A 24,193-nucleotide genomic window follows, 5' to 3' on the forward strand; every position below is an offset into this window, starting at 1 on the left:
GCAGCAGCGAGACAGCAGGTGCTGCCCACGCTGCCCTCGGCCAAGGTCAGCGTGCGGGAGGCGCCTGCCCCGAGATAACGCGGCAGAGATACGTGGCGCCCGGGCCAGGCCGCGCCTCCCGCCACCCACAGGCCCCTCGGCCGGCTGACCCCAGGAACCGGCCGCTCCTGGCGCCGTCCCCAGACCGTCCCCGCCTGTACCGAGCCTCAAAGGCCGCCTTTCACAGGCAACAGGGCTCCTGTTGTCCCGAGGACCGCCCGTCACCCACACCCAGTGCTTCATGCCGTGGCCCAACTGGCCCAGCCTCTCGGGTCCATCCCTCAGAGACCGGGCGGGCCGGGGCCGTGCGTGAGGTCCATCCCCTCAGAGACCATGGAGCCCGTGGCCGTGCGTGGGGTCTATCCCCTCAGAGGCAGAGGGGCCCGGGGCCACGTGTGGGGTGCACCATTGATGGGGCAGCATGCAGTGATGTGGGGGGGGGGCACATGGGCGGAGGCGGCCCTGGTGGGGCGAAAACATGCAAGGCTAGTGAGTCTGTAGCACCCTGACACAGCCTGTGTGTGTTCACACAGGGCTCACATGCGTGGCCATACACAGCTGCATGCACATTCATGTGCATCCACGTGTTAACACGTGTTCCTGCAGTGCGTGTAGCCACAAATCACACATGTTCATGTGTGTGTGCTCACTCTGGGCTCAGATAGCCCAGTCGCATGCAGTTCTCAGGTTCACACGTGTGTCCACACCCAGAAGCAGACACCCTACATGTGGTCCCCAAAGCCTGGAACGTTCCCAGAATATCCCACGAGGGGGGCCCGCCTCCCACCTTTCCCTTTCCCCATTCTGGCTAAAGCAGCCTGGAACCCAGGTGGTAGAGGCCTGGACTCCCACGCTGACCTTCGGGGCACGGAACCTAGAAACCAGGTCCTGGCCCTCCTGGGAAGGCGGTGAGGCGGCTGTCCTGAGTGCCTCCTGCCTTGGGGCCCCCTGCACCTTGGCCCCCCAGACAGAAGTCACCGTGTGGGGACCCATCTACCCCCCAGTGCGGCTCTGTGCGCAGAATCCTGGCCTGGGCCCCAGCAGGCCTGTCTCCTTGGAGGAAGGCCGGGCGGTCCCTGCTGCAGTTTGTAAAGGTTAACATGTGGTTTACACCCTGAGGGAGAGGTCTGCCAGCGGGGAACACGACCCCCCACCCCCACCCCCGGTCTCCGCCTGCGTGCCCCTCTGCTCACAGACGGCCGCTCCCGGCGCCCCGCGTCCACGTCTGACCGGCAGCATCCCTGGTGGGCAGCGCCCAGGGTTGGGGGACCAGCTGGTCCCCAGCTGAGGGGCGTCTGTCGAGTCGTGTGAGACGCGAACGAGTGAAGCTGCTAAAAACACGTGAGCGTGTTTTCGTCGCGGTTGTGTTTTCACGTCTCCCGGGGTCGCGTGGGACGTGCGTGTTGAGCTTGATGAGAAGCTGCCCACTGCTTGCCCCCTCGGGGACAGTCAGCCGGGGAGTCGGCTCCCGTGTGCCACCCCCGGCGTGGGCAGCACTGGAGTCCTGGCCGCTCCACGCAGGGCTTCCGGAGCAGAGGTGGCTCTGAGTGGGGGGCAGCCCAGCTCCTCCCGCGGCCCCGCGTGGGGCACGCAGCTGGCGCCCAGCAATGCTGAGTGAACCCTGTGACCCCTGGCCCAGCACTGGCCAGTCCTTCGGGAGCAGACGGTCACGCTGCACAGCTGCGTTCCCGGGCTGGGCCTGCTGGCGGGCAGGTGGCCCGGGGCAGGGCCTGGGCTGCCGCGTCCTGCCTCTCGGGGCAGGGGCGCAGAGAGAGGGTGGCTGGGCCGCCGGCTTAATGCTGTGGCCGAAGAGCCGCCCATCCCCCGGGGGGCGTCGGAGGCTGGCGGGTGCCCACCCGGAAACACGGCTGCCACGTCACACACCCGAAACCAGGCCTCCTGGCCGCTCGCCGTCGGGCCTGGGAGCCTGCCCCGTTGCGCGGGCCGCGGCGGGTCAGCGGGGTCGGGGTGACCGGCTGGAGCTCCATCTGGGCCACAGCGGGGACGCCCCGGCCCAGGCCGGCCTGAGGCGCTGCTGCCCCCTGGCGGCCCCGGCCGGCAACTGCAGGCTCTCTGGCCGGCGGCCTTGGACAGGACCCCGGGCCGCCTCAGCCGCGTCCTCGGCTGGGGGGTGACCACAGGACTGTCCGGAGGCCCATCTGGGGGCCATGAGACAGCGGAGTGCATGCTTGGCCGGCTGTGTCCCGTGCGGACGGCGTGCCGGCGGGGATCGTCCTCGCAGAAGGGCTGCGCCGCAGGCACTGCTCTGTAGCCGACTCCGGGTCTGGGAGGCCGGCAAGGGGTCTTCCGGCCTTGCCCTGGGCCGAGCGCTCGTTTAGTCAGTCAACACCTGTGCCAGGGTGGGCCCGGCTTCAGCTGGGGGTGTGGACACAGCGCCACACAGGGGACACCGCTTCTCTGTGCAGGGGACGGGGCAGGGGGGCCTGTGCCAGGCGCCGAGGCGGCAGGGGCTGTCCGAGTTGTGGGGGGTGGGCGGAGGCCCCACCTGGCCCGTCACACTGCAGACTGAGGGGCCAGCGGCCCCAGTGCCAGGCCGCCACCTTTTTATAGCCGCCCGTCTGGAGCGCAGAGGAACGCCCCGTGGCCATGGTGTCCAGCGGCTGGCGGGCAGGGAGCTGGAGGAGGGGGTCTGCACCTCGTGGCAGCCCGACTGGGACAGCTGCAGCCTGAGGTCACCGCCAGCAGGGGGCAGCGCCAGGCAAGGCCGGCCCAGAGGGCCAGCTGGGGGCCCCAACCCGTGACTGCCCGTGACACTCAGACAGGGGCCCCGACCCGACCTGTGACACTCAGACAGGGGCCCCGACCCGACCTGTGACACTCAGACGGGGGCCCCGACCTGTGACACTCAGACGGGGGCCCTGACCTGTGACACTCACACGGGGCCCCGACCTGACCTGTGACGTGACTCACAAGGGGCCCCGACCTGACCTGTGACACACGGGGGCCCCGACCTGTGACGTGACTCACACGGGGGCCCTGACCTGACCTGTGACGTGACTCACACGGGGGCCCTGACCTGTGACACTCACACGGGGGCCCTGACCTGTGACGTGACTCACACGGGGGCCCCGACCTGTGACGTGACTCACACGGGGGCCCCGACCTGTGACGTGACTCACACGGGGGGCCCCGACCTGTGACGTGACTCACACGGGGGCCCTGACCTGTGACACTCACACGGGGGCCGTGACCTGACCTGTGACGTGACTCACACGGGGGCCCTGACCTGACCTGTGACGTGACTCACACGGGGGCCCTGACCTGTGACACTCACACGGGGACCCCGACCTGTGACGTGACTCACACGGGGGCCCCGACCTGTGACGTGACTCACACGGGGGCCCCGACCTGTGACGTGACTCACACGGGGGCCCCGACCTGTGACGTGACTCACACGGGGGCCCCGACCTGTGACGTGACTCACACGGGGGGCCCCGACCTGTGACGTGACTCACACGGGGGCCCTGACCTGTGACACTCACACGGGGGCCGTGACCTGACCTGTGACGTGACTCACACGGGGGCCCCGACCTGACCTGTGACACGACTCACACGGGGGCCCCGACCTGTGACGTGACTCACACGGGGGCCCCGACCTGACCTGTGACGTGACTCACACGGGGGCCCCGACCTGACCTGTGACGTGACTCACACGGGGGCCCCGACCTGACCTGTGACGTGACTCACACGGGGGGCCCCGACCTGACCTGTGACGTGACTCACACGGGGCCCTGACCTGACCTGTGACGTGACTCACACGGGGCCCTGACCTGACCTGTGACGTGACTCACACGGGGGCCCTGACCTGTGACGTGACTCACACGGGGGCCCTGACCTGACCTGTGACGTGACTCACACGGGGGCCCTGACCTGACCTGTGACGTGACTCACACGGGGCCCCGACCTGACCTGTGACGTGACTCACACGGGGGCCCTGACCTGACCTGTGACGTGACTCACACGGGGCCCTGACCTGACCTGTGACACTCAAACGGGGCCCCGACCTGACCTGTGACGTGACTCACACGGGGCCCTGACCTGACCTGTGACACTCACACGGGGCCCTGACCTGACCTGTGACGTGACTCACACGGGGGGCCCTGACCTGACCTGTGACACTCACACGGGGCCCCGACCTGACCTGTGACGTGACTCACACGGGGCCCCGACCTGACCTGTGACGTGACTCACACGGGGCCCCGACCTGACCTGTGACGTGACTCACACGGGGCCCCGACCTGACCTGTGACGTGACTCACACGGGGCCCCGACCTGACCTGTGACGTGACTCACACGGGGGCCCCGACCTGACCTGTGAGGTGACTCACACGGGGCCCTGACCTGACCTGTGACGTGACTCACACGGGGGCCCTGACCTGTGACGTGACTCACACGGGGCCCTGACCTGACCTGTGTCGTGACTCACACGGGGCCCTGACCTGACCTGTGACGTGACTCACACGGGACCCTGACCTGACCTGTGAGATGACTCACACGGGGACCCTGACCTGACCTGTGACGTGACTCACACGGGGCCCTGACCTGACCTGTGACGTGACTCACACGGGGGCCCTGACCTGACCTGTGACGTGACTCACACGGGGCCCTGACCTGACCTGTGACGTGACTCACACGGGGCCCTGACCTGTGACGTGACTCACACGGGGCCCTGACCTGACCTGTGACGTGACTCACACGGGGCCCTGACCTGACCTGTGACGTGACTCACACAGGGCCCTGACCTGTGACGTGACTCACACGGGGCCCTGACCTGACCTGTGTCGTGACTCACACGGGGCCCTGACCTGACCTGTGTCGTGACTCACACGGGGCCCTGACCTGACCTGTGACGTGACTCACACGGGACCCTGACCTGACCTGTGAGATGACTCACACGGGGACCCTGACCTGACCTGTGACGTGACTCACACGGGGCCCTGACCTGACCTGTGACGTGACTCACACGGGGCCCTGACCTGACCTGTGACACTCAAACAGGGCCCTGACCTGACCTGTGACGTGACTCACACGGGGCCCTGACCTGACCTGTGACACACGGGGCTGAGAACAGGCAAAGGGGAAAGAGAGGGCAGAGGGGTCAGGGTGCGCCCCGTGAGGGTCTGCCTCCCCCGCCCGCCGCTGCGGGCCCAACCGCAGGCTGCCTTCAAGCGACGTGACAGACCCCAGGCCGGGTGGTCAGGGCCGGCTCCCCGGTTGTTGGCCAAGGCCGCGTCTGGCGTCTCTGACCCCGCCCCCTCTCTCTGGGCCCGTGGTGTTCTGCGTCTGGGTGTTTGGCCGCCACCAGCCCCAGGCCCACAGAGCCCGTGGGCGCCACATGCCTCCCGCCCACCTAGGAAAAGGAAGAGGGCGACCCGCGGTCTGGAGACGCTCGGGAACCCCCCACCCCTGGGGGGCGGGCCCCTGGACAGGAGTACGACCACCCGGCCCCCCGTTGGGGCAGCCATCCGACCATGCCCTCCCCGCAGGGTACCGAGAAGGCTTCCTCTGGAAGCGCGGCCGGGACAACGGGCAGTTCTTGAGCCGGAAATTCGTGCTGACGGAGCGCGAGGGGGCTCTGAAGTACTTCAACAGGAGTGACGTGAGTGGGGTCCGGGGGCTGGCGCCACACCCCCAGCTGCCCCACGCTCTCCCGGGAGACACACTGCCTGCCCCACCCCCGTGGGGACCCTCCGCCCGCTGCTGCTCACAGCCATTTCCTCTGGCCCTCGAGGGACGGGACTGGCACCCTGCGGGCAGGTCAGGGGGACCCTGGGCAGCATGTGGAGGGGCTGGCTGGCCCTGCCCGAGGGCACCAGGGCATCTGCAGCCCCAGGGCAAGGAGAGGGGAGAGGTCAGGCTAGCAGGGTGAGGAGCAGGAAGGAGGCACCCGGCCTAGGGTGGGGTGGACCAGATGGCCCGCCCTCACACCTCCTGGCAAGGCGTTCCCTTAGATGAGGAAGCGCAGACCCAGAAAGGGTAAGTAAGTAACTTGCTCAGAGCCACACAGCACCCAAGTGTGGGGCCAGCACCCGCCCCGCCTGCCTAGTGCTGAGGCCTGGCCCTGCTCCCCAGGCCAAGGAGCCCAAGGCTGTCATGAAGATTGAGCATCTGAACGCCACTTTCCAGCCGGCCAAGATCGGCCACCCGCATGGCCTGCAGGTCACCTACCTGAAGGACAACAGCACCCGCAACATCTTCGTCTACCATGAGGACGGGAAGGTGGGCGCACGGCTGAGTGGTGGGGCCGGACCTCTACTGTCCAAGCAGAGTCTGCCTGGCCCCGGACCACCGGCCGGGGCTGCAGTGGGAGCCGGCTGGGCCCTGTGGGGGAGGGGACCTAGGAGCCCCGCCCCAGGGCCCGGCGAGGGTGGGCCTCTGGGCAGACCCCCAGGTCTGGCCTCTGGGTCACTCCAGCGTGGTCTCCGTGTGCTTGGCCGCTCTGTGGGCTGTACGCACTGCAGTCTTTTGATGCACAGTATTTCAAAATGTTTTAAAATGTGTTCCTTTGGCCGCATGTGCCTTTGGGCTCATAGTCAAGAAGTCACTGCCAAGTCCAGGGTCGTGGCCCCGTGTTCTTGTGAACTCTGCTGCTTTGAGGCTCACGTTTCAGCCTTTGATTCATGCGGTGTGAGTTAGGCTGCAGTCTCATTCTCCGGCGTGTGGACATCAGTTTCCCAGCACCGGCTGTTTGTTGCGGCCCGTCCTGGGCTTCGTGTTTTTGCTGTTTAGTTTCACTGAACTCTAGTCGCCTTAACTTGCTCACGTTCCCGTCCGCTGCGGTCTGCCACAGCGTGTGGATAGAGCTCCCTGAGCCCAGCAGACCGGCCCTACCCTTCTGCAAGCACGTCTGCCACTGCGCGGCCCAGCCTCCCCTCGGCAACCCCAAGTCTGCTCTCTGTGAGGCTATTTCTGTTCATGAAAGCTCGTTTCTGTCATATTTTAGATTCCACGTGTAAGTGGTATCAAATGGTTTTGTCTTTTCCTGACTTAGTGACTCTCTGGGTGCATCCACATTGCTGCAGATGGCATCCATCTCATTCTAAAATGGCTAATATTTCTGTGTGTACACAAATCTGCACCCATTCATCTGTCCATGGACTCGCAGGCTGCCCGTACGTCTTCAAACGAATCTGTCTGAGTCAGCTTTCTCTACTCCTGCTCCCAGGAGTGGGACCGCAGGATCACATGGTAGTTCTCTTGAGTTTTTTGAGGAACTTCCACACTGTTCTCCACGTGGCTGCACCAGTTTACACTCACACCAATGAAGGTGATTCCCTTTTCCCCACAGCCGCTCCAGCATGTTATTGGTAACTAACGACGGCCATTCTGACGTCTGATGGCGCCCCCCTAGTTTTGACTTGCAGTTCTCTGACCATGAGTGATGTTGAATATCTTTCCCTGTGCCTGTTGGCCACCTGCATGTTTTCTTTAGAGAAATGTCTGTTTAGCTTTCCTTCCTGTTTCTGGATTGGGCTGTTTTTCTGTGGTTGAGTTGAATGAGTTTGTGGGAATTAAACCCTCATGGGCGGCACTGTTTGCAGGTATTTCCTCCCAGTCTGCAGGCTGCCTCTTCATTTTGTTCAGTTTCCTTTCCTTTCAACTTTTATTAGGTCCCACTGTTTATTTCTTTTATTTCGAGTGCCTTGGGAGACTGACCTAAGAACACTGGTGCAGTTGGTGAGAGCAGGCTCTGGGTAGGTCTATAAATAGACGCGCCTCCTTCCAGGCCAATGTCCAGTCATAAAAACAGCCCCATCTGAGGAAAGGCCGGCGCACAGGGGAGCTGCTCTGAGGGCCGCAGGCGGGCGGGGCTGGGGGGGACGTGGTGGGGCCCCACAGCGTGGCCCTCACCCAGCCTCTGACTCCAGGAGATGGTGGACTGGTTCAACGCGCTCCGCGCTGCCCGCTTCCACTACCTGCAGGTGGCCTTCCCGGGGGCCAGCGACGCAGACGTGAGTGGCAGCTGCTCCCTGTGACTCCGAGGGGGGGGATGTGTGCCCTCGTCTGGGATGGGCGGCTGGGAGCTGATCGAGGGGCACGTGGCCCCCACCAAGTGGCCTGAAGTCCCTGGAGACTACTGGCGGGGGGGGGGGGGGTTGTTCCGGGGGGCTCAGCGTCACTGTGGGGAGGGGGGAGAGGAGGGATGGGAGGGGTGGTGGCTGGGGGGGGAGGGGACAGCGCGGGGCGGCTGCGACCGGGGCAGGGTGGGGAGGCCCCCAGGCCCACGCCGCCTGGTTCCGCCCTAGCTGGTGCCAAAGCTGTCCAGGAACTACCTTCAGGAGGGCTACATGGAGAAGACAGGGCCCAAGGTGGGTCTGACCCAGCGACCTGGACAACTGGGCCTCACAACGAGGTCCCATCCCCATCACCCGGGGCTGGGCGGGACAGGGTCGGGGATAAACAGTGCCAGCAACCCCCCGTGTGTTTTGTGAGCATGGGCTCCACTGACCCGCGCTCCTGGGGCTTTGGATCCGGTCTTGTCAGCTCCGAGCCCTGCCTCCTGCCCCCGTGCACCCGGGGTCTCCGCCGCGGGGGTGTGGAGGGCAGGCACGGGGCCTGGGGAGGCAGCGCCTCCAGCCGACCTGTGCCCTCGCCCCCCAGCAGACAGAAGGCTTCCGCAAGCGCTGGTTCACCATGGACGACCGCAGGCTCATGTACTTCAAGGACCCGCTGGTAAGGCCAGACGCGGCCCATGAGGCGTGGCTGTGCCCTCCCGTCACCGCAAGGCAGGCGGGCCCGGGTGGTCTGCTGGGTGAAGGGCCGGGCCGGACCGGGGGCCGCATGCAGCTGAGTGACTCAGGCGGGCGCAGCCGCCCCGTGCAGCCCACCCGGTTCTCCCCCAGGATGCCTTCGCCCGCGGGGAAGTCTTCATCGGCAGCAGAGAGAGTGGCTACACGGTGCTGGACGGGCTCCCACCGTCCACCCAGGGCCACCACTGGCCACACGGGATCACCATCGTCACGCCAGAGCGCCGGTTTCTGTTGGCCTGCGAGACAGAGTCGGAGCAGCGGGCGTGGATGGAGGCACTCCGGAAGGTGGTGGACAGGCCCATGCTGCCCCAGGAGTATGCAGGTGAGGTGGGCGGGCTGGCCGAGGGGGAGCCCCGCGGCCCCGCGTGGCCGTGACCCGGCAGGGCCCTGTCCTTTCGCAGTGGAAGCCCACTTCAAGCACAAGCCCTAGTACGAGAAGGCCCCGGCGGCCTGAGGACTCGACTGCCTGGACGTGGCCGCAGGAGGCCACGGCCAGTGGGGCCCGAGCTTCAGCCACGAGCACCCGTGTCTCTGGAACCTCAACGTGGGCTGGCCCAGCCTGACCCCGCCACGCTGCTGCCCACCCCCCATGGGACGCCCACAGCCCCCCACCGACCTCTGCCCGCCGGAGCCCCGTTCCTCTGAGGACCACCCCCCAGCTGCCACTGCCCACCTGAGCGGGAACCCCCCACCCGGAAGCTGGGCTGTGGGGACAGAGGGCCAGCCTGCATGCCCCCCTCCCAACACGTATTTATTGAAACCCGCTGTGTCTGTCGTGGGGTCCTGGGGGCCAGAGTGGCAGACGTGGACCCCAGCCTCAGTGAGCTGACCCGCACCGATGTGTGGGTCTGGGGGGTTGGGCCCCCACGGTGGGAGCCCCAGGGCCTCCAGCCTCAGGCCTGGCTGCCCCTGGGCGCCTACCATGCCAGCTTGGGACTCTGCGCTGACTGTGATCCCCCGTCTCTGCCCGCCCTCACTGTCTCTGACCCCTCGGAGGATGGAGCCTGGGCCCAGCTCACGTCTGCAGCCCAGCAAGCTGCTGGCCTGTGGTAACCGCCCCCAAGCCTCCCCATGTGCCCGGGCAAGGGGGACGGGGCCGTGGTGGAGCGGGACGTGGGTGGGGGTCACCCGCTAGGTCATCCAGGTGCTGTCCTGTGTGCCCACGACATGCTCCCAGGGGACCTGGACCAGCTGCTGGGACCGAGAGGGCGGGCGCCGGGCCTGGCCTGGCTGGTGGGCCCACAGCCAGAGATGGGGCCAGGCGCCCTCCCGTGAGCCTGTCTCCCCTCACACCTGCGTGAGCACCTACAGTGCAGACCCGTCACAAACCCGCACCCTGGGTGGGGGCTGCAGGCTCCAGCGGGGACCACAAGCCCCCCGCAGCCCCCACTGGGGCCACCGCCAGGGCTTGCCAGGTCAGGGGTCACCAAGATGGCTGCGCTAGGTGAGGACCACTGTGAGGTCACCCAGGGCCAGAGCCCCAGACACCCTGCCCCTGGCGCCTCCTCCAGCCCAGGTCCCGGGGAGCCCAGGTCCTCGACTTCCAGAGCAGGCAGGAGGGCTCGTCCAGGGTCCCCAGACCTTCCCGACCACGCAGGGCTGCCCAGCACGCACCCTCGCGGACTCAGCCTCGGGCCCTGGGTCAGCGTGGGCTCTGCACGTGTGTGTCTGTGTGCGCACACCCACGTGCTCTGCCAGAAGGCTGCATGAGGCGCCAGCAGGGAGGACTTCTCAGAAAAAGCAGAACCCACACGGGGGGGCGGGAGTCAGAGGCGCACGTCCTGCTCGATGAGACCAGGGCTCAGGGCACCCAGCCCCGCCGGCCGCTCACAGGGCCGGGGAGGCCTCACCTGTCCGCAGATTTAGATACGACACTGTTCATACCTAAAACCCTGACTCTCTCCCAACACGGCCACCTGGTGCCACCAAGGATGCAGTCCAGACAGCTGGAGAAACACTGGCCCCGGCGCCCGCAGGCCTCCCGGGGCGTCCGGCCGCGGCTCCCCGCCCACACCCGGCCCCAGGAGCTCCCTCAGAAAGGACCACTGCTGCTGAGCCCAGTATAAAGGATTTATTTAAACTCAACAATGAACACAAACCTTCCTTTAAATTCCATTTTTACAGTAAATAAAATTGTGTACTGCGTTCCTTCCCATGCATGATCACTGGGTATTAATCTACAACTCTTATTATAATTGTGAAAAAATAAAGTGTTTCCCCTTTTGTAACCATCCCGGGCATCTGGTGCAGCGTCAGTGACGGACAGGCCCTCGTCCCAGGCCGCTCACCTGGGTAAACCTGAACCGTCAGGTCAGGGCCTCAATCGCCCAGTGACAGTAACACTGCCCCACGAGGCTGGGGGTCCCGCAGCCTCCTGCGAGACCCGCTCTGGTGGCTGGGCGCTCGGCCGCCCAGCTGTTTCCAGGACACGGTGGCCAGGCCCCCCGCCCCGCCGAGCCCTCCCCAAGCAAACCAGACACAAGGGCGGGGAGGAGGCGCCGCAGGGCCTGTGCTTTATTGGGGTCATCAAGGTACACGGCCACGGCCCGGGCCCGGGACACCCAACACACAGCCACGGGGCCCTGGCCAAAGCCTGGGGCCGCGGTCTGGACTCGCGCTGGGAGCCTCCCCGCCACGGTCCCGGCCGAGTCTGCAGGTCTGCGGGCGTCAGTCGAGCTCAATGGGGCTGCTGTCGTCCTGACTGTCCTCACCCTCCTGCTCCGAGGAGCCCATGAGGCTGCTCAGAAGGTTCCCTGGAAGGAGGCGCACGGCACCGTCAGCCCACAGCCGGGCCCCGCGGCAGCCCCTGCCCCAGCACAGCCCGGGGTCACAGGTGACCAAGCAGCAGGTGAACTCACTCGCAGGCTACCTCTGCAGTGACGGTTCTAAAGCCACAGGGAACGACACTAACTGCTGTCACCTGTGGGCCTTGTTGGGCCAGACACTTCTTTTTACCTAATTTTTATCCAAAGAACCACTTCTCCATCAATACCAGAGCCAAGTTTATAAAGTGCCTGAAACCAACCCACACGGGAACAAGGAGGCAAGGGCGTGTGGTGCCCCCGGCCACGTCCAGCCCGCTGCAGCACTCTGGGACCCAGGACAGGTTCTGCGGGGAAAGCAGGGCTGCTGCTGAGGCCCGAGGCATGGGGGGGCTGGACGGGGCCCCCGAGCTGAGTGGCCACGGTGAGAGCCTAGGAAAGGGGAGTAGCCCCCACCCCACCACACAGACTCTACCTACAGGTCAAGTCCAACTTGTATCTAAGGGGAAACAGCTTCTCAAATGATTCAGGAGACAGGAAGAGCTTCCCCCACGGCAGCACCGTTTGACGACGCTCACCCCAGCCTCCCCGCAGAGCCCCATGGGGCAGGCTCGCCAGGGATGGCCTATGGGGCAGGGGACGCTCCGAGGGACTCGCTCTCCCAGGCCTGCGGCCCTGGGGCCCACAGCAGTTCCAGAGCGAAGGACACGGGCTGTGGGTTCATGGAGAAGGGGCTGTCTGCATGTCTGTGAAGTTCCCCCCAAGGAAGCTAAGAAGACAGGCTGCCTGGCTTGCACTTCCCCCGGGGACAGTGGCGGGGCCTGGCACATCTGGACTCTGCGAGACACGTTTTATCTACTCAAAAGTAAACCTAAAGCATTAAAGATGTCAAAACCCACGTCTGAGTGCAGGACTCTGCTGGTCGGCAGCTCAACTGGGAGTCGGGAGTCGAGACGGAGGCAGCACAGACAGCAGGGCAGGATGGGGAGAGGCCCGGCCCCGAGAGGCAGTGTCAGGGCCTGCACCCGCCAACGCCCAAGACACACACTCGTGACAGGCTCCAGGGTCAGGAGACTGACTCTGGAATCAGGCTCCAGCAAAGAAAGTCCCAGAACCTCACGGCTTCACTGGTGAAACTGCTTAAGTAGGACCACTTGTCTTTCAAATGCCAGAGTCAAAAGACACTACAATGAAAGAAAACTACAAACCAATATTCTTTATGAACACTGATGCAAAATCCTCAACAAAACACTAGCAAACCAAATTCAGCAGCATGGTGGAAGACTCAGACACCATGGCCAAGTGGGATCTGCTCCTGGAACGGAAGGATGGCTCAACATGTGAAAGTCAGTCAACATGATACACAAGAGATGAAGGAAAAAACCGATGATCATCAAGTGATGCACATAAAGCACTTGACAAAGTCAGCACTCCCACGAAAACACTAAGAAAGGAAACCATCTCACACCATACATGAACCCATAGCAAACATCACAGCAGTGACAGACTCGAAGCTCTTGCCCTGAGACCAGGCACCGAGCAAGGGTTGCTCCCGCCACTTCTGCTCCACGTGCTGCAGGCGACCCTGAACAGCACAGGGAGCGCCGCCCAGGCCCCTCAGGTGCGCACTTGTTTCCTAGGCTCATACTGTGCCACCTGCCCTGCAGCTGGCTGAGCCACGAGCAGGGGACCAACTCTGAATCATACACCAGCTTTCGACTGCTCGGGGGGTCAGCATCCCAACCTCTCCACATTGTTCAGGGTCAACTGAACTTGAAGTTACTAGCCAGAGCAATTAGGCAAGAAAATAAAAGGAATTACAAATTGAAAAGAAGTAAAATTATCTGTCTGCAAGTGGTATGATTTTACATGTAAAAATTTCCAAAGAGTACAAAATAAACAGAAACAATTCTATTTACAATAGGGTCAAAAAGAATAAAACAGTAACTAGCTGAACCAAGAAGGTGAAAGATTTCACAATGAAAAGTATAAAACATTTCTGAAAGACACTTTAAGTGAAGACACATCCCATATTCCTAGACAAAAAGACTTAATATTGTTAAAATGTCAATACTACCTAAAGCCGTCAACAGACTGAATGAAATCTCAAATCCCCAAAACATTTTTTGCAGAAATAGAAAAACCCATCCTAAATTTCATATGGACTCACAAGGGACTCAAATAGCCAAAACAATCTACTCTCAAGGCTCTTTGACTGAAGGAGCCAAAACAATCTTGAACAAAACTGAAGTATCACACTTTTTCATTTAAAAACTTACTACAAAGCTATAGTCATCAAGGTTGGGCTTCCCAGGTGGCACTAGTGGTAAAGAACCTGTCAGCCAATGTAGGAGACACAGGTTCGATCCCTGGGTCAGGAAGATCCCTGGAGAAGGAAATGGCAGCCCACTCCAGTGTTCTTGCCTGGAGAATCCCATGGACAGAGGAGCCTGGCGGGCTACAAACAGTCTACTGGGTGCAAAGAGACAGACACGATTTAGTAACTAAACAACACAGTTGTCCAAACAGTGTGGTCCGAGCATAAAGACATAGCTCAACCAGTGGAAGAGAGAACCCAGAAAAGAACCCTCAGATATGTGGTAAGAGATTTTTGACAAGCAGCGTATGCCCACTTGATAGGGAAAGGGTAGTCCTTCCAACACGTGCTGTTGGGAAACTGGAAATCCACATGCCAGACAACACAGCCGGACACTCATGTAAGTAAACCACCAGAGAAAGACCACCTCAAAGGGATCCAGGACCCACATGAAGGCCTAAACTAACACAACTCTTAAAAGAAACCACAGGGCAAAAGCTTTGTGACACCGAACTTGGAAATGACACCAAAGGCACAAGCGACAAAAAAAAAGTAGACAAACAGAATGAAAATTTTAACATCTGTGCATCAAAAGACATGCCAGGGGTTCATGCTGATGTGTGGCAGAAACCAATACAGTATTGTAAAGCTGTTATCCTCTAATTAAGAATTAAAAAAAAAACACTCCAGGGAATAACACAGTGATGAGGGAGAGGAGGCAAGAACAGGTGGGACAGCAGGTTTTCAGGGCAGCAGGACAGTAATGGTGTGTATATGTCACTGCACGCGCGTCCAGACTCAGAACACAGACGCCAGAGTGACCCTGATGTACTCAGCTCTGGGTGATGAGGTCCTGTCAGAGCAGGCGCATCATGACAGGTATACCTGGTGGGGGGGGGGGGGGGGATATTTTTGTGAAACCTTTGTACCTTCCTCTTAATCTTGCTTGGACGTAAAACTGCTTAAAAGCTTTTTAAAAAAAGTCTTAAAAAAAAAAAAGCCAATCCACAGAATGGGAAAAGATACTTGCAAATCATGTATCTGGTAAAGAAAGTACCCAGTATAGAGTATATGTACATACTCTATATGTATACAGAGTACTCAGTATGAAGAACTTGTACACCAACCAACCTGATTCAAAACCAGGGAAACGATAAGAACAGACCTTCACAAATGGCCGACAAGCACATGGAAGAAACACAAGGTGCTCAGTCACTAAGAAAACACAAATCAGCCCCGTCACGGCAGGCCCAGCGCCCACACACTAGGTCAGCTGCCGTCAACAAACAAAACAGCAAGTGCTGCCGGGACGTGGAGGTCCCGGATCCTCAGCCCCACTGGCAGCTGTGCAGAACACAACAGCTGCTCTGGGAGGAGGGTATGTGCTCAGAAATGACACAGATCCAGCAACTCTGCTTCTGGGTGTCCCAGAAGAACTGACAGCAAGGCCTCACAGAGATTACTTGCACACCCATGTTCACAGCGGGCAAAGGGGAAGAACCCATGCACCTACTGATGACTGAACAGATAAACAAGACGTGATCCATCTGCATGACGGGACACACATCACCTTAAAAAGGAAGATCACGGCAGCTGCCGCAGCCAGCACAGCACAGCCACTGTGGCTCGATTACACCAGGTGCCTGGAGGAGGCAGGGTCACAAGGACCGAGGGGAGGGCTGGGGCTCGGGCTGGGGACAGTGTCGGCGTGGGTCGTCGCCCAGCACAGGAGTCCACGGAAGGGCAGCCTCATGGCACGCGGCATGGCTGAGGTGGGGAACGGCACGTAATGTGCGTTTCACCACAACACACAGCTGGCTTTGACTCTGTGGCCAACAGACAGGAGCCCAGGGGAGAGCATTCACTGGGGGCAACAGGCCCTACAGCTCCGCTCAGGAGGTGGGGCACTGGGGCCACCAGGGTGGGGCTGGGGGCGACGAGCCAGCAACCCTCCTGCCAGCATCGGGCACGCTCCAGCCCCGGACGCGCCCTGTGCTCTGAGACGCACCCACAGGCCCCCACCCGTGAGCCCCCTCACCTAGCAAGCCTCCGTAGGATGACGTCTGCTTGGGTGGAACACCAAAGAAGAGCTGTCCTATCCTGTCGAGGTACTGGGGGAGGCAGACACTGAGCTGGGGCCACGCCAGTAGCTTCTCCCCATCCCTTCTCCCCACCCCTCCCCCAGCTTCTCCCCACCCCTCCCCCAGCCTCTCCCCATCCCTTCTCCCCACCCCTCCCCCAGCTTCTCCCCATCCCCGTTCTCCCCCCTCCCCCAGCTTCTCCCCATCCCCTTCTCCCTCCCCCAGCTTCTCCCCATCCCCCTTCTCCCCCCTCCCCCGCCCCGCCCTGCCCCTCACCTCATTGTACATGGGGTCCCGACGCAGGGCCGGCTGGTACTGCTCACACAGCACCGTGAACACCGTGAGCTTCCCCCTGTAACAGGAGCGGCAGCACACTGCAGCCACTCGGGGCCACGGGCACGGAGAGAAGCCACACGTCTCTGCACACACGCGTCTGCACACCTCCAGTGACTGTACACAACCACACGCCTCCACGCACACACTCACCCCTCCACGGCCAGCAGCAGAAACCAGATGAAGTTGAGCAGGGGCTGCACGAAAGGAGGCCCGCTCTCGATGGACGGGTGTTTCTGCGTGTACGTCGTGAACACCACCGATGCGCTGCTTTTGTTTTTCAAACAGAGAAACCTGGAAATAAGAAACATTCCAGTCAGCGGGTGCACCCAACCATAGGAGGAGGAGCGGAGGCCCCGCCCCCGCCCCGCCCCCCAAAGGTGCGTGCCAGGCCCTTGGCAGCGCAGGGAGTCGGGGTTGACAGCGTGGGGACTGACTCCAGGGGGCGCACGGCAAGGGCAGCAGAGCCACGCGCAGCGGCTCCGGAGCCTGGGCGCCGGCCTGCACCCCCAGCGAGCACACGGGCTGGGTGCCGCCCAGCACCAGTCTCCTTCCTGTGGGGGACGTGTCTGCGGCCAGACTTCAGCGTGGTGGGGGCCCACGACACAGCCAGATGGACAGGGAAGGGCGGAGGCCGGAGGGGATGTTGGCACCACGTGCAAAGCTGGGGTCAGGGCGCTCTGGACGGTGAACAGGTTTTCTTCTCGGAGTCGCAGATTCAGCAGCAAGTGGTGCGAGTGGAGCTCTGAAGCTCCCTGTGCCCCAACTCACGAGACACAGCCCGGCCTGAGGCCTGGCCACCAGATCTAAGTCCTCTTTGGGAAGACTAATCTCATTCACAACAGCGGTGTGTCTGCTGGGGGAGAGGCTGGGCCCCAGTCACCTCATGTGAGCTCCCCACCATGTGGGCCTGACACGGCGCTCACGCCTCCAACGACTCTGCTGTACCGCAATGTTCTTAAAACAAATGGTCCAAAGAACACAAAAGATCAAGACTCAACTGGGACAAAAGAGCAGAGACACAGAGCTGGGTGGGAAGCTGGCAGGTGTCGCCCATCACTGTGTCTGGACACATCAAACGTCTGGGAAGACAAGCCGCCTTTGAGCAAAATCCGTGTCATACGGACATGTCACATCCCAGGGTGGTGCTGAAAAGCCAGTAAATGTGTGTGTCCCACCGAAAAAGTAATTCTCTCCCAACTAGACGTGATGGATAAGTGGGAAAACAAAATTGACGGCAACAAAAAAGTAACTTAAAGCATAAAAAGAACTTCCACTGTCAACAGAAACATCACAAGTTGATCTAAGAGGGCAGGTCTGGAGTCCCCAGAGAACAGCAGCAGTCATGCTTGCGGACGTGAGCTGTGTGTGGGATGCCAAGTGACTTCAGACCTGTCCTTGCGTGAGGTTCGGCCAGAGGCCGCCCTCAGACCCCGGGAGACCACACACACGAAGGCAGGACAGCAAGTGGGTACCTACTGGAGGACAGCCTGAGCCACAAACATGTCCACCTCGCTGCGGAAGCCTCGGGCCGTGGAGTACTCCACCAGCATGTTGGCGCAGCCCTCACCGTCGCTCGAGTGCAGGAAGTGGTACCGCGACTCGCAGTAGTTCTGTTCTGCGGACAGAGAGCAAGGGAGGGGCCGTGAGTGCGCTGTGAGCACAGGGCCCCATGGCATCAGCACAGACTCCACCTGGGTGGTAGACCCGTGGGGACAGCTGGAAGTGAGTCAGGAAGGCAGAACCCGAGGTGCCCAGGAGCGGGGCACACAGGACGGAGCCCAGGGGCCCTCTGCCCACGTCTGCCACCCTGACGAGGAGCCAGGATTGGACGTGGGCTCTTTGGGGACCAGCCGTCCTCTGCCGCTCAGCTCTTCTGAGCCTCTGACTACACTGGCTACTGTTCTCTGGATGGGGGACCCCAGCCCCAACCTGCACTGTTTCAGTAAAGGACTGGAGCCGTGAAGGGCTCCTCCTCAGATACACAGGCCCCCCTGTCCCCTCATCCCACCTTCCAGCCAGCAGCTCCCACCCAGAGCCACTCAGCTCCTACCCCAGACACTGGGATGTCTGGAGCTACTGTTGGCCATCACAGTTGGGGGAGCCCATGGCACCCAACCCCAACCCTAGACCACCCAGCAGCTACAGACTGGGCGGGACGCCCAGGGTCAGTGGCACAGAGGCTGAGACCCAGCTACAGGGCAGGGACCCTAGGTCCCGCTGCTCACCCACCACACTAGGCCCCCCCTCCTCCAAGGGAGACTCCATGGCTTCGGGTTAAGCCTTCCCCACCCCCCAGCCCCAGGTCACGGCCAGCTCCTGGCTGCCTCCAATACAGTGCTAGTTCTGGGGTCTCCTCAGTCTCCTCTCCCTCCAACCCCAAAGGTTTCACAGCCTCCAGGTGAGAGAAGAATCCTGGCAAGTCTCCAGCACTCTCCAGCTCCTGGCAGGCTGCTGCGCAAGACCCCAGGGGGCCAGGGCTCCTGCGGCCCTTGCACAGGACGTTGGGCCTGCCGCACACCCCCCGGAGGCCGCCCATCGCAGGGGCACAGGGCGTTGGGCCTGCCGCACACCCCCCGGGGGCCGCCCATCACAGGGGCACAGGGCGTTGGGCCTGCCGCACACCCCCCGGGGGCCGCCCACCGCAGGGGGCTGCACACAGCCCTCAGCACAGCGTCAAGTGCGCAGCATCCCACCGACCCACCCACGGTCTGTGCCTAAGACCCTTCAAACGCCTGCCCCGGTCTTCAAATCCTTAACATACGCGTGCCAGAGCTGCACAGCTCCCAGCCGCAACAAGGCCTCTACGCCGGCGCCGGCCACACAAACCAGGCTCCACAGACACGGGCCGGCTGGGCACGCAGGCAGACGAGGCAGCGCAGAGGGGCCTGCCAGCCCAGCCAACCTGCGGGCAGAGCCCGGCCCGCGCGTCCACAGCAGTGGCCTCTGACCAAGGCCTTCTGAACTGCCACAGGCTGAGGCGGACGAGGCTGCCCGTTGGTGCAGTGTGACGGCACCTGCCCGCGGCCGCCATGCGTCCACCCAGCCCCGAGGGCTGCTGCCGCCGCGCTGATGGGGCAGCGACGCTCAGGCCACACCAGCCCTTGGAGACGCCCGCCCCGGCCGCGATCGCCCGTTTAGAAGAGAGAGGTGAGTGCGGACGGGTGGGTGGGGGTGGCAGACGCAGGGCCCAGAGCCCGCGGCCTCCTCGGGGCCACCCCCTGGGCCCACCTACCTTTCCACAGGGTGAGGGCCAGCAGCTGGTGGAGCCGGGGATGGCCCAGCTTCCCTGACCCGCCACTGGACCACTTGAGGGCTCGAGACACGAACGCCACTCGCTCCGGGGAGTTGGGGTCCATCAGGCTGAACAGCTTGGCCAAACTTTCTGCAAACGACAGCACATAGGCCTGACCCGGAGGCACGTGCGCCGCTTCGGCTTTGTACCTGGCGTCTCAAACAAGTGAAAACCCACCGCTTCAGGGTGCAAAAGCGAAGCAGCGCTGGAAAGGTGGTGGGGCCCTGGGGCCACCCGACCACCTGCCCTCACCAGGCGCCTCCCCAGCAGGGCCCGCGAGGGGCGCAGGTGGGCGGGAAATGGGCTGCGGATACCCGGCGCCCCCACGCGGTGTCCGTGCAGGCGTGAGTACATGAGCACGTGAATGCGTGAGTGTGCAGGTGTGAGTCTGTGAACGCATGCGTGCGTGCATAAGCGCGTGCGTCTGCGCACGCACGGTGGGGCTCGCGCCGCCTCACCCAGCAGTTCGTTGGCCACCTCGACCTCCGCCTTCTCCAGCGACTCCAGGACGAGCATGGACAGGTCAGCGGCGCTGTTTTGCTGTAAAGCATTAGAGAGACTGGTCAGTGGGAAGAGAGGCTCCTGCCAGTTTTCAAAAGGCGGGGAAGCTGGCCGGTGGCTCTGGCTGCCAGTTAAAAACAGCAACTGACCGCACCTAAGAAACAGCTCCGAGCACCGAGGCGGGACACGGGCGTGCCAGAGCCGCGCCCTCCAGACCTCTCCCCGGCCGCTCCTGGTCGCACTGATGGCTCACCTGGCCGTGGCTGAAGAACAGCAGGGCTCCGGAGCACATGAGTTCGCGGGCCTCCGCGTGCTTGCTCTGGGCCATGTACCTGCGGGAGAGAGGGCGGGCCGTCAGGTCCCACCACACAGGCCCGCTGAGCTCGGCTACCCACCACCGTCTGGGGACACTGACACCCTCTCTGACAAAGCAGTGCCTCCCTGGAGCAGGGCAGGGGTCTCAGCAGAGGTACCAGAGAGGGGCTGGGGGCCACTTCCAGCTGCAGGCACAGGTCTGACCATGGCAAAAGGCAGGGAGAACCTGGCCAGGGCCATGCGTAGGGGCCAATGGGCTGCTAGGCCGTCCCCTCCACCCTGAGTGCTTTCCACCGGGAGCGCGTCTCACTGGGGACAGGAGTTGGGAAAAGCTGGCTTCCCAACTGCAGACGGACAGGAACCTGATGGGCAACGAGGTGCACACAGCATAGAAAGGATGTTTCCTCCACAACAAGTGAGACAGAGATCCGGGGTGGCGGGACTGGGCCTGAGCTGAGCACAGGACACCAAGTCCACTGGCCACATGTCCTCTCAGGGACAAACAGGCAGGAAACCTGTCCAGCCAGTCAGACCTGCGTCCCAGCCCAGACAAGCCGAGTCAGAGATGTGAGAAGTGTGCGGCCAGCAGGTGCGCAGGAGAGGAGACACGGGAGCCCTGCTGCCCTCCGGCTCAGGCCAGGACCAACCACAGAAAAGGGCTTTTAAGCACCCAGCTCGGGAGCAGCAGCCTCAGCGCACAGGGTGGGACCAAGAGGAGAAACCCACAGCCTGAGAAGCACCCAGAGCACCTGTGGGCATGGGCTGGGCACGGACATGACACAGGGCTTCTGGAAAAACAAGCCCTTGCGCGGCCACTGGCACAGACGCTCACACAGCAGGCTCTGCTTCAGGGACATGACAGGCTCCGGATCCTCCCCCTGAAGCACAGCTAGAGATTAGCACCTAAAAAGCCAGGGAGGGACGGGAGGCCCGAGAGGCAGACAGGCCGCATTCCTGGGGCAGCAGCTCCGGTTCCCAGTGACCACAGCCACACAGTTCTGAGCAGCCCTGCCCGTGGGAGAACCGCCAGCCCCTTGGGTCTGGAGCCGCCTGCTGCTGGAAACCCCACAGCAGTGACAGGTGCCCCAAAGCCCAACGGGCTTTCTGGACACCGCAGAGGGACATGTCTGACCCCGCCTGTCCCGGCAGAGAGGAGGCCAAAGAGACAAGGGGGTGCCCGTGGGGGCACCTGAGACAGAGCTCAGCCTTCCTTGGAACCAGCAGGTCCCGCCCTCCTGGTGCAGCACACCCCCCGTTTGTCCAACCTCCTGGCCTACCCAATTCTTCTCCCCTCCTCAGGCTGCTGGGGACGCAGTGTAAGTGGATTAGAATAGCACAGATTGGTGAAGTTACCCAACAGGTGAATGGATAAGATGTGGTCCACCCACACAACGGAATACCTCTCAACAACAGTTAACTAATGACACATGTAAGGGTGAATCTTCAAATGATCATGCTAAGGAAATTCGAAGTCAGATAAAAACAGGACATACTATATTATGCTACTTACATAAAATTCCAGAAAATGCAAACCCATGTATTGTAACAAAAATCAGTGGATGCCTGGGGGCAAGGGTGAAAAATTCATTATAAAGGCAGAAGAGAAAGCTTCGGGGCATGAGGGGTATTTTCAGTACTTTGGTGAAATTTCTTGGGTGAATACGTATGTCAAAACCCATCAAATTGTACACTTACGTAAATGCTTAAAAGCACTTATGGCACCCTGCAGGCCGACTGAGCTGGCCCTCTGGACAGCCACTAGTGCCACCCTGCTTGGGTCCACAGCTGACCATTTACTTCTCAGGAGTCCTGAACTCCTGTAGGAGCCCCTCAAAGACCAAAGAGGAAGCCAAGACTTGGAGAAGAGGTTCAGCAAGTTGTCCTGGGTTACAGGTCACTGAGCAGAGAGGACATATGAACCCGAGTCAAGGCAGGTCTGGTGGTCACCACAAGCACACTTTGGGCACAGGGAGGCTTCTTGAAAGCTAATCAACAATCACGTTCCTGGTACAGCAGTGACTGCAGAACTGGCTCAAAACAAGGAACGCTGTGTTTATTTTTGGGACGATCCAGTTTTGCTGATTAATCATTGGGGAAAATATTTATATACAATTCCCTGAGAACAGCAAACACCGGACAAATCTCAAGCACTACAAAGCTCCCATCCTACAGATCTGAGTGGCTGAGCAGAAGGCTCAGCGTTAGAGACTTTAAACCTGCTCACACCTTTGGCTCATCCCCCGAGGGACAATTAACTCCCTCCTACCTGGTCCTCTGGGCCACTGCGCCGAAACACAGCCTGAGGCAGACGCACTACGTCTCCACCAACCTACAACCAAAGCAGAAGGCACTACCAGAGTTCCCAAGACCCTGATTCAACTTGCTGTTAAAAGAAAAAATTTATATCTAGGCCTAAATGGTGTAAGGCAGACCTGACTGCCCATAAACATCACAGCAAAGTATCTGCCGTCCTGCGACAGTTTAGGGAAAAAAACTACGCAGATCAGATTAAATCCTCCAAAATTATCTTTAAATGCTAACAAATGGCCCAAATGTTTTCTGGCAAGAAACCTGAAGGCTGATTGCATTTGTGTAATATACAGGGAAGCCTGACGCACGTAGGGACAACTAAGAAACTACAACATTAGCTTGTAGTGACAGCAGAAACCGTGTGACAGACTGAAGTCCAGAACAAAACTGAGCTAGGCAGTGCCCTGAGAGCTCCTAAGGCCACACTAAAACGACATCTTATTTAATCCAATACATCCAAGCGGCGCTTCACCGTGCAATCAGTACTTCCTGAAGAGTTACCTGACGTTTTCTCTGCGCTGAGTCTTTGAAGGCCGAGTTTTTACACTCACAGCCCATCCTGTGAGGGACTCACATTCCAGAAGCTCAACTGCCGCACGTGGCCAGCGAGCCGCACAGGTACAACAAAAATACTGGCTTTATGGAAGCAGCCGATTTAGTAACAAAACAAGGTGAGCAAGGGAGACACAGAAAGAGAAGCAATATGTTTACAGCCTCGCGGCCGGACCGGGAGGGAAAAGAATCGTGGGACTCCGAGCGAGGGTTTCAAACTCAACGGCGCTCAGGGCGGGGGAGGGGAGGGCGGCCCGGCCAGGGTCCGGAACCCTGGCCGTCTGCATTCTCGGTCAGGGTTTCGGGTTGGGTCTGGGGTCTCGGCCGGGGGTTGGGGTGGGAGCACGGGTGGGGGATCCAGCCTCGGCCGGGGCTCTGTGTCGGGCTCTGGAATCCGCGGGCCCGAGTCGGGGCCCCGGGGTTGAGTGAGGGGCCGCGGTATCTCTCCCCATCCTGCAGCCCGCCCCCGGCCGCCTCACCGCCGCCCGCTCCCACCGCCCAGGCGACGGGCAGTGGCGCGGGCCAATGGCGGCGCGGGGCGGCGCGGCGCGGCCAATGGGGAGCGGCCGGGGGCGGGGCGCCGGCCTCCACGGCCGGGCGGAAAGCCCTGGAAGGCGGCGGCCGCGGCGCAGCGACTACCTGAAGAAGAGGGTCCGGTACATCTGGTGCGCCTCGTAGTAGTCGCCCTTCTCGACGCTGGCCCGCAGCTTGCCCTCCACGCGCTGGACGCCGCCGCGGTTGCGGGCGCCGTTCCGGGCGTTCTCCTGCTCGGCCATCGCCGCCGCCGCCGCCATCGGGCCGGCGCTCCGCGCAGGGCTGACGCTGTCGTAGGCGCGGTCGGCAGCGCCTCTCGGCTTCCGTCCCGGCGGCCTCCGGATGCCCTCTACGGTGGCCCGCGAGGGGCCGCGCGCTGCCGG

General features: G+C 61.8%; 2 protein-coding genes across 6 annotated transcripts in view; one reads left to right on the top strand and one right to left on the bottom strand.

The window, feature by feature from the left end:
* The window catches only part of ADAP1 (ArfGAP with dual PH domains 1), a 38,849-nt gene extending 27,808 nt beyond the window's left edge, over nt 1-11,041 (top strand). For 2 of the 3 annotated variants that reach the window (XM_020882325.2, XM_070460641.1), the window contains exons 5-11: nt 5,547-5,659; nt 6,133-6,279; nt 7,929-8,012; nt 8,307-8,369; nt 8,662-8,733; nt 8,904-9,132; nt 9,212-11,041. In XM_020882325.2, coding sequence (XP_020737984.1) covers nt 5,547-5,659; nt 6,133-6,279; nt 7,929-8,012; nt 8,307-8,369; nt 8,662-8,733; nt 8,904-9,132; nt 9,212-9,240 — 737 coding nt within the window. In that variant the 3' untranslated portion in view covers nt 9,241-11,041. The remainder of the gene's footprint in view (nt 1-5,546; nt 5,660-6,132; nt 6,280-7,928; nt 8,013-8,306; nt 8,370-8,661; nt 8,734-8,903; nt 9,133-9,211) is intronic. The other variant, XM_070460642.1, reaches the window with a different exon arrangement.
* A 255-nt stretch (nt 11,042-11,296) lies between these two features.
* On the bottom strand, nt 11,297-24,174 carry GET4 (guided entry of tail-anchored proteins factor 4). 3 transcript variants are annotated; one of them, XM_020882327.2, is made up of 9 exons: nt 23,916-24,170; nt 20,353-20,431; nt 20,057-20,138; nt 19,539-19,688; nt 17,783-17,921; nt 16,457-16,597; nt 16,247-16,322; nt 15,928-16,000; nt 11,297-11,563 (listed from the first exon to the last, which is right to left on the bottom strand). In XM_020882327.2, exons 1-9 carry the CDS (start codon nt 24,068-24,070, stop codon nt 11,478-11,480), a joined length of 981 nt encoding a protein of 326 aa, XP_020737986.1. In that variant the 5' UTR covers nt 24,071-24,170; the 3' UTR covers nt 11,297-11,477. The 3 variants fall into 3 exon arrangements, with proteins under 3 accessions (XP_020737986.1, XP_020737987.1, XP_070316741.1); XM_020882328.2 differs by lacking the exon at nt 23,916-24,170 and adding an exon at nt 23,226-23,775; XM_070460640.1 differs by lacking the exon at nt 15,928-16,000 and having other exon boundaries at nt 23,916-24,174.
* Nucleotides 24,175-24,193: the final 19 nt, after the last annotated feature.

This window comes from Odocoileus virginianus, chromosome 33 (genome assembly GCF_023699985.2).
Source record: "Odocoileus virginianus isolate 20LAN1187 ecotype Illinois chromosome 33, Ovbor_1.2, whole genome shotgun sequence".
In the NCBI taxonomy this organism is placed as follows: domain Eukaryota; kingdom Metazoa; phylum Chordata; class Mammalia; order Artiodactyla; family Cervidae; genus Odocoileus; species Odocoileus virginianus.

Coding starts and splice junctions, on each gene's coding strand:
- GET4 (XM_020882327.2), bottom strand. CDS start 24,070: ATGGCGGCGGCGGCGGCGATGGCCGAGCAGGAGAACGCCCGGAACGGC. Junction 20,432..23,915: donor TACCGGACCCTCTTCTTCAG/GTAGTCGCTGCG, acceptor TCTCTCCCGCAG/GTACATGGCCCAGAGCAAGC. Junction 20,139..20,352: donor TGTTCTTCAGCCACGGCCAG/GTGAGCCATCAG, acceptor AATGCTTTACAG/CAAAACAGCGCCGCTGACCT.